This window comes from Bison bison, unplaced genomic scaffold (genome assembly GCF_000754665.1).
Source record: "Bison bison bison isolate TAMUID 2011002044 unplaced genomic scaffold, Bison_UMD1.0 scf7180017864211, whole genome shotgun sequence".
In the NCBI taxonomy this organism is placed as follows: domain Eukaryota; kingdom Metazoa; phylum Chordata; class Mammalia; order Artiodactyla; family Bovidae; genus Bison; species Bison bison.
The window spans coordinates 201150-210509 of record NW_011494783.1 but is presented as its reverse complement, the minus strand read 5'-3'; the positions used below and the strand labels follow the sequence as shown (position 1 = coordinate 210509).

The following is a 9360-nucleotide window of genomic DNA, read 5'->3' as shown; positions in this document are numbered from 1 at the left end:
AGAGAACACGGGGTGGGGGAAATGCTGTGTCAAGGAGATGGGAGTGGGGTTCTGCCCTGGGCTTAGGTGGGCTTCAGGCAGGAAGCATGGATGAGCTGAGGTGTGCAGGGCAGGGCTGTACCTCTGGGAGGTGCTGCGAGGCGCGGAGCAGGGGAATAACTCAGCCTTTGCTGTGCCTTTTGTCACCCAGGCGATGATGCCTGGATGAGTACAGGGCTTTACCTCCCAAACGGACAACTTACAGAAGTCTGCTTGTGTGAAGCTGCAGCCTGTGCCGGCCTGAAGGTAAGGCTCAGACCCCGCCACTGCCTCCTTTCATTCTCATCCAGCTCACTGCTCTTCTGCCAGAGTGCAGGAAGGCATCGTCCTATCCACGTTACAGGTGAAGCCACTAAGCTTCTGGGAGCCTAAGGGAGTGACTCCCTGCAGAAGGAAATGGCTACCCGCTCCCAGTAGTCTGGCCTGGAAAAATCCCATGGACACAGAGGAGCCTGGCGGGCTGCAGTCCATGGGGTTGCAGAGAGGAGGACCCAACTGAGTGCGTGTGTAGAGCTCCTCCCCTCAGACCAAGTCCTCTAAGACAAGCCTTCAGCTCTCCACCTTCCGACGGGAATGTGGGGGAAAGGACACCGGACATATTCTGAACCGCAGGCATTTCCCCGGCCCGGCCTTTCTGGGTTTTACATCTTTACCTTCATCTCTAAAGGGTGTGCATAACCCCGTCACTCACAAAAATAGACCATGATGCCAAATTAAAATTGCTTCTGCCTCAATTCTGAGGGTCACTTCCTACCACAGTTAGGGTCTCTTGGGGGTCAGTCTCCCTTCTCGCGCTCACTTGCAGTAACCCTGAGAAAAGCAGTCCCAGGCCTCCAGACGAGATGCACTCTATCTGTCTGAGCAGGAAGGGAGGCTGGGATGAGCCCTCATCCCATGTCCCACTGTGTCTGATGGGCCTCCTGTCTGGCACGAAGGGCGGCCAAGGATTCCCTCTGCCTTATTCCCGGCATCAGAACCGCCTCAGGGGCTTGATCCCTGGTGTAGGAGCCCAGGTTCTGTCTAGTACAGAGGCACCATGAGCTGCTAATCAATATCAGCCTCAGGGTTATGTCTGGTCTGCCTGATGGTGGTCCACTGTGGTGGTGGTGGTGGTTTAGTCGCTAAGTCATGTCCAACTTGCGATCCCATGCACTGTAGCCCGGTAGGCTCCTCTGTCCATGGGATTTCCTTCTCCAAGGGATCTTCCCAACCCAGGGATCGAACCTAGGTCTCCTGCTCTGCAGGCAAATTCTTTACCTACTGAGCTACCAGGGAAGTCAGTCCACTGTGGAGCTGTTTAAATCCCTAGAAATATGATTCTACGTACCGTTCAGTGCATATGACTTTTAGAGTGCTACCATCTCATGGTTTGCATGCACCACTTACAGAAAGGGGAGGCTGGAGTTTTCTCAGAACCTCCCACACACAACCCCGCAACCACAGCCCAGGGAACCAGCATGGTGCAATTCCCTTTCCAGTTACAGATTGGCTGCCACACCGATGACTTGATGAGTGCCAGCAAGCTGTCTCGAGCCCCTGTGGTGACTCACCAGTGCCATATGGACAGGACCGAACAATTGGTCTCCAACCTCTGGGGCGGCCTTCTCTACGTCATCGTGCCCACGGGCTGTAACCTGGGGCCCGTGTCCATCACCATCAAGAGGGCTGTGCCTGCCCCGTATTACAAGCTGGGTGAGTGGACTGAACGTGGAGGGGAGAAGGAGAGCAGGGAATGCTGTGTAGTTGTGGGCTGGTTGCCAAGGAGCGGAGGCGAAAGGATTGGTGGACAGGAGGAGAAGGCACTGCTGGAGATGGCAGTGGAGGCAGGAATGAGAAATCCCTGTGTCCATGGAGACTTCAGGGTAGAACAGAGGGGAGGGTCTGGGGGCCCGTCCTTCTCTGCACAGCATGTAGTCGTGCATGGTAATCGTCCCTTATCTCAGTGTCCTCCTCCTGGTCAGTTCAAGGGAGCTGGAGGAAGTGGGGGACGGTTCCATGATGTTTATGCCTAGGTGAGACATCCCTGGAGGCGTGGAGGAGCTGTATTCAGGAGAGCCCGGCTCCCTGGGGAGAGCTGGCGACAGACAACATCATCTTGACGGTGCCGACTGCAGACCTGCGGGCCCTGGAGGACCCAGAGCCCTTGCTCCGCCTCTGGGATGAGATGATGGAGGCTATAGCCAGGCTGGCGGCCCAGCCCTTCCCTTTCCGCCGTCCAGAGAGGATTGTTGCTGATGTGCAGATCTCAGCCGGTAGGTGCTCCAGAGGGATGCTCCTAGCGGGTAGACACCTTTTCTTTACTATTTTGCATTTCTTTGGGCCTGTTGTTTTCTTTCTTTCATTCTTTCTTCCTTCCTTTCTGTAGTGTCCTTGTCTGGTTTTGGTATCAGAGTGATGACAGCTTCCTAGAATGGTTTTGGGTGGATTCTGTCCGCTTCGGTCTTTTGGGAGTTTGAGAAAGATCGGTATAAATTCTACTGTGTTTGTTGGGTAGAGTTCCTCAGTGAAGCCATCCAGTCCTGGACTTTTTGTTTGTACCGAGGTATTTTTCTATATATCGATTCTGTTTCACTTCTAGTGAGTGAGTGATCTGTTCAAATTGTCTGTTTCTTCTTGTCGCAGTTTGCACAGGCTGTGTGTTTCTAGAAACTGGTCCAAGAAACTTGTCCATTTCTTCTTGTCCAGGTTGTTGGCATGTAACTGTTCATAGTATTCTTTTTTTCCCCTCCTTTTTTAAAATTTATTTATTTTAATTGGAGGCTAATTACTTTACAATATTGTATTGGTTTTGCCATACATCAACATGAATCCACCACGGGTGTATACGTGTTCCCAATCCTGAACCCCCCTCCCACCTCCCTCCCCATACCATCCCTCTGGGTCATCCCAGTGCACCAGCCCCAAGCATCCTGTATCCTGCATCAAACCTGGACTGGTGATTCTCTTAGGATTTTTTGTATCTCTGTGGGAGAAATACCATTTGTTACTTTGTTTACTTGGGTCCACTTGCTCTTCTCCTGAGCCTGGCCAGAGTTTGTTGACTGTCCTTTCAAAAAACCAGCTCTTGGATTTATTGATCTTTTCCATTGTTTTTGACTCTATTTTAGTTATTTTCTGTCTGATCTTTGTTATTGCTTCCTTTCTGCTGACTTTTATTTTGCCTTTTAAAATATCTAATATGTGTAAGGCATAATTTTAACAGTAAAGTAAGGGGAGAAAACTACACTGAAGACATGGAGATGAAAAGATGTTTACATGCAAAAAGGTAAATCATGTTCACCTACAGGGTAAGAATTCACAGAAGGGTGGAACAGTCTCAGAAAAACTGGTACTAGGACTTCAAGATGCTGGTGAGGATTCTTTCAAGGAGAGATTATAACCTCTGAGATATCTCCTTCAACCATAATTCAGATTTGCAATGAAAAGAGGGGGTAAAAAGACTTAATACTAAGTACTTAGTGGTTTAGAGAAAAGGCAATGGCACCCCACTCCAGTACTCTTGCCTGGAAAAATCCCATGGATGGAGGAGCCTGGTGGGCTGCAGTCCACGGGGTCACTAAGAGTCGGACACGACTGAGTGACTTCACTTTCACTTTTCACTTTCATGCTTTGGAGAAGGAAATGGCAACCCACTCCAGTGTTCTTGCCTGGAGAATCCCAGGGACAGGGGAGCCTGGTGGGCTGCTGTCTATGGGGTCCCACAGAGTCGGACACGACTGAAGTGACTTAGCAGCAGCAGCAGAGAAAAGAAGGACATCTTTTGCTTAAAAAAAGGGGGAAAAATTCAAAAAAATTCCTTTGGCCATATTTGTAATCTTTTAACAAAGGGCAAGATTTTCATTGTTAAAAAGCATTGTTGAATTTGGACAACAGTGGTTTCTACAAGAGAAGGAATAACACTGCCTAGCCTCAAGGATCTCAGATTTGGATACAAGACCTAATGTTGCAGACTGGCATGCAAAGGAAACTCACACGAAAGGAAGCACTGAATTATAGTGGGAATGGCTATGTAAAGAATTAATATTCTTTGGGGCCAGAGAAAGCGGGAGGCGTAACTCCAGAGTGGAAGTATGGGAAGGAGGCTGGGCACTCTTTGGACCAAGTCAAGGGGGGCATCAGCTTTCTAAGTCAGCAGGGAGATTCTGGAATTATCGGGTGCAGGCAGGATGGTGAGGAAAAGTTACCCAGTGGAGAGGAACGAAGGGAGATGGGTTTGGGTGGACCCTCCCCCCGTGCCTCATTCTGCCTTTGTGTTCCCAGGCTGGATGCACTCGGGCTACCCCATCATGTGCCACCTGGAGTCAGTGTCGGAGCTCATCGATGAGACGGGCATGAGAAGCCGAGGGCTCTGGGGCCCCGTGCACGAGCTGGGCCACAACCAGCAGCGGGAGCAGTGGGAGCTCCCCCCGCACACCACCGAGGCCACCTGCAACCTGTGGTCGGTGTATGTGCACGAGACGGTCCTGGGCATCCCCAGGGCTCAGGCCCACCCCGCTCTGAGCCCTCCAGAACGGGAGAATAGGATCAAAACACACCTGGAGAAGGGAGCCCCCCTGTGCGACTGGAAAGTGTGGACAGCTCTGGAAACATATCTGCAGGTACTGAGCAGAAATTCAGGGAGATGGGTGCCCCCAGACCCTCCATCATGGGGCATCCCAGATCTCAGGAACTCTCCAAGTCCTTTCCACCCCCACCAGCCTGCCCACCACCTTCCCTGGCTGTGGGGTGGTGCCTCTCAGGTCAAATATCTCTAAAATGCAGATAATGACACCTGCCCCACTCACATCCTGTGCTTTTGTATATGTAAGAGAAAATGACAACTATTATGAGAAAAAAATAACTAGAGAGACATACAGTCTCTGGGTATATCAGGCAAGAGCAGATACTCTGAGTAAAACACCCCTGAGACTGAGTCATGTCTCTCCCACTCACTGGCTTGTCCTTTGACCCCTAACGAGTGCCTCGGAAATGGTGATTGTCTTGCTTTGCTTTCTCTCACCTTAGTTTTATGGGGTCAAGTGAGTGTTGCATCCCTTCATAGTGTGAGGGGCAACTGCATCACAAGAAGACCTCTTAGGAGGTAACTGTCAACGAAATTGTCAGGTTTCCACCACCCACTTGAAGCCAAAGTGTCTTCAGAATGAATAAGTAAATAACCAACCCAACAGAAGAACACCAAAGTCTCAAAGTGAGTTGATTTCCTGTGACATAAGCAGAAATCCCTTTCCCCTCTCCCATCCTGCTTTGAAGTTTAATATTTTCAAGCTGTGAAAGCCACGCCCCAGTCAGATCTCCTGCCCTGTCTGCTATGACCCTCTAAATAATGGTCTTGGCTCACATTTCACAGCCACACTTGAGTTAGAGAGTCTAAGCATCCTGACAAACATCACACATTTAAATGATGGGCCCAGAACCTATGGTCAGGAGTGACAAGCCCAGGCTTTTGCACATCCAAACCCTCACTTTGATTTTTCTTTTTTCATTCATTTTCTGAAGATCTGAGTGAGAGACAGCCCCAGTCAATGAGATAACTGCATTGTATCAGATCTGGATTCTTCTAGAGCCAGTCTGAGGATTGCAGGGAAACAGACCCCACATGGTAGTTGCCACTGAAGTGTAAGGCAAAGCCCTCATTCCTCTCTACCTGCTGACCCACTCACCATGAGTATCATTCTGCAAAAGCTCTGGGGAGACCTCTCGTCCTGGAGTCCAAGACTTGGTCTCAGGACAGATGGGCACCTTCTGTTTTCTCCACCTGCGGTAGGTCTTCTTCCCTTCTTTCCTCCTGCCGTTGCCTTAGCCCAGATCCTTTGCATCCTCCTGTCCGCTCCAAAAGCCTCTTAAGTTTTTCCCCCATCTTGCTTCAACCACCTTCAATCCACCTTCCACACCAACTCCAAAATAATCTGAATATTCCATGGTTAAGTCCCTCAAGTGTGCTCCTTCACATTCAGAAGAAAGGGGAAATGCTTAGATGGGTGACGAAGGCCGTTCATCATCAGACCTTCACCAACACTCCAGCTCCCAGTTTCCCACCTCCTTAATTATCCTGCAGTTTACGGAGCCGCTTCCCACTAAGAACTCATTTGCCGATTCAGCTTCTGGTCTCCCCATGCTTCTCTCCTGCAGCTGAAATGTGCTGAACGTCTTGTCTGTTTCCTGTCACATCACCTGTCCGAACTCAGCTCTCTTGTCCTCTTCTCCCGACATCATCTCCTGGACAAGCCAGCCTCTTTTGTAATGTGTTTACTTACACATCCGTCTCTCGGGTTGACCAGGGACCTCCAGAAGGACGAGAGCCCTAATCATTTTGGCCTAGCGCAGTACCTGACACACTGCAGATGTTTCATAATGTTATATGTGTAATAATATGTTCAGTGTGGTGATGTATTAATAGAGATGAGCAGGAGGACTCACAAGGCCACGTCAGTGAGGACACAGCCGTGAGATCACAGGGAAGCTGATCAAAGTGCACCTGTCCCTGCGGTTTCATACCCCAGACTCAGAGGATTCTCCTCCATAACAGGGGGAGATCTTGGAAACCCCAAGATCACTGCTAGCTCTAAATTTCTGTGGAAAGTGAAAGTGAAGTCGCTCAGTCATGTTTGACCCTTTGCAACCCCATGGACTGTAGCCCATCAGGCTCCCCTGTCCATGGGATTCTCTAGGCAAGAATACTGGAGTGGGTTGTCATTTCCTTCTCCAGAGGATCTTCCCAACCCAGGGATAGAACTCAGGTCTCCCACATTACAGCAGACCCTTTACTGTCTGAGCCACCAAGGAATCAAAACTTTCTATAATCTTAGCAAATAAGAGTTTCCTACCCATGGCTTTCAGGTAGGTTCTTCCCTATGAAGTATGAGTCACTCATATGTTGAACCGCTTGTGACATGCCTGCTAATTTCTTGTTTTGCTCCAAAAGCAGTGTCCTGTAGAGAAAAACGGTAGCCTTGAAAATAGTCACAGGTCTGAGATGGCTTGAAAAACAAGAAAAAAAAAAAGATTTTATTATGTCTGAAAGATATTTTAAGTTCCCAGATTTGGGGACCGAATTCCCATCTCAATCGAGCTCAAATCTGTCTGATGCCTAAGTCAAGAAAACACTTGGGAACTGAGAATACTACTTCTTTTTAATTAAAGAAATTATAGATAACAGAGATAAGTGTCATTTGTTGAGGGTTTACCTCTTTTCACAGTTAGGTTCCTTGTGTAGCCCCCTACTAGATTCAAAGGGTACAGGGTTTGTGACCAAAAAGTGGAATGAGCCAACACGATCTTGTTTATGATCAGAAGTGAGATGGGGAGACAGGGGCGAGTAAAGAAGCAAAGCTAGCAATGGCTTCCCAAGTGGCGCCGATGGTAAAGAACCCATTGCCAGTGCGGGAGATGTAAGAGATGCGAGTTCAATCCCTGGGTCAGGAAGATCCCCTGGAGAAGGAAATGGCAACCCATTCCAGTATTCTTGCCTGGAGAATCCCATGGACGGGGGAGCCTGCACTCCATGGAATGGCAAAGAGTTGGACACAACTGAAGCGACTTAACACATACACAGAAATCACAGGAAATGAGATACACTCGTGAACATGCATGCTGCAGTATTTCACAGACTTACACCTCATTCTGCCCCTTCCTCCTTTTCCAGCTCCAGGAGGCCTTTGGGTGGGAGCCGTTCACCCAGCTCTTTGCTGAGTACCAGACCCTCTCTGACATCCCCAATGACAACCCTGGCAAGATGAACCTGTGGGTGAGGAAGTTCTCTGAAAAGGTGCAGAAGAACCTGGCTCCGTTCTTTGAGGCCTGGGGCTGGCCCGTCGAGAAGGAAGTGGCTTCTAGCCTGGCCTGTCTGCCTGAGTGGGAAGAAAATCCCATGAGGATGTACATCTAGACTGCAATGTCGACAGTGGGCACCCAGCAGTGTGTGTTTGGAACAGGGGTGACCACAGAAGGGCGGGGGTGATCACTCGCCCACTCCACCTCCCTGTGTTTCTTGCTAGTGCGCCCTGAGCCTGAATCCTCCTTTGCCGCCTGTCCTCAGGAAGTCCTTTAAGATGCTAAGACAAAATGAAACCAGCTTTCTCAGGAAAACACCGCTGTGCTGCTTTTCTCGTATCTCTGCCTCTATGCTCTCTGCCACCCAGAGACTTGCTTTACCATCCTCGCTCTCCTGCAGAGGATGTTTCTTTGAGTTTCTGCAAGCTCTTGGCTTCTATTTATGACCAATTATTTTAAAGACTCTGGATTGCATTGTAATCTGATATCACTCCCTCACCCCAGCTGGCCCTGAACAAACCTCTTATCTCCAGCTCTCAGAAGCTTTCTGATTGTAAGAGAGACAGGCTGTTCTAATGGAGATGGCTGTGAACCAGCTTTGGTTCTATGTAAAGTCACTCAACTCTCTGTGCATCTGGATTCTTATTCATGACATGGGGATAAAAAACATGTTTGATCACCACCTGTGTGCACATAAGGGAGCTCTTCGGCCCAGTTTTGTGTGGACAAGCTGAGAACTGAATCTCCCTTCAGAGTCTACCTCTTTGACGTTTGCATTCAGTGCCTGAGTGCCGGAGTCCAGCTCCAGCAACCAGGGATTCGACCCAAAAAGATGGACGCTGTCGGCAAGAGAAATGAGACAGCCTCTCAGTTTTCTATGGACCGCCTGTTTATTCCAAGTTTAAGATTCTCTTTTATACTTTTACAAAAACATTAGGCCAGAGGTTTGACATTTTCAGTTCCCCCTCTCCCAGATTTATTGTCTCCATAAATCATTATTGCTCTTCAAACAGAGTTCCTGCTTCAGTGATTCTCTGGGGATCAGCCTTGTCATCTAATATCTACCTCCTCTAATGTGTCCTATAGTTAACTTGTGATTACATTGTAGCTCATGCTACATTCCTCAGTTTACTACTTATCTTCCTAAATCCTGTTTGCCCCTAACATCCTGAGCTCACTATCTCTCAAAAAGGCTTCTAGCTATAGTGTCTCTAAAAAGTCCTAACTTCTATAAGCTATAGTAAAATATGCTAACTTTACACCATTCCTTAAATCTTTAACCTTTAACTATTTTAATTATTTCTAAGCCCTAAATTCAGTAAACTTTGCCATAAACATTCTCCTGACAAATAGGCTTCAGATATCAATCCCTCCCATGACCTCAAGCTACGGCCTATGTGCTCATCCTGGAACACTCTTTTGTAAAAGTCCTTGAACAAATGTTAATAATTAACTTTATGAATTATTTTCTGAACACAACTGCAGAAGGCTTTGTGCCTTCACATGCTCCTCTTAAGAACAATAAGCACCTTAATATTCCTTTTCAGTCAA

At 48.4% G+C, this 9360-nt stretch overlaps 1 protein-coding gene across 4 annotated transcripts in view; it reads left to right on the top strand.

Annotated features, from left to right (window-relative positions):
• The window catches only part of FAM115C (family with sequence similarity 115, member C), a 34826-nt gene extending 26009 nt beyond the window's left edge, over positions 1 to 8817 (top strand). For all 4 annotated transcript variants that reach the window (XM_010844844.1, XM_010844843.1, XM_010844847.1 and 1 more), the window contains exons 4-8: positions 191 to 285; positions 1518 to 1731; positions 2052 to 2291; positions 4300 to 4637; positions 7682 to 8817. In XM_010844844.1, the coding sequence (XP_010843146.1) occupies positions 191 to 285; positions 1518 to 1731; positions 2052 to 2291; positions 4300 to 4637; positions 7682 to 7924 (1130 nt within the window). In that variant the 3' untranslated portion in view covers positions 7925 to 8817. The remainder of the gene's footprint in view (positions 1 to 190; positions 286 to 1517; positions 1732 to 2051; positions 2292 to 4299; positions 4638 to 7681) is intronic.
• Positions 8818 to 9360: the final 543 nt, after the last annotated feature.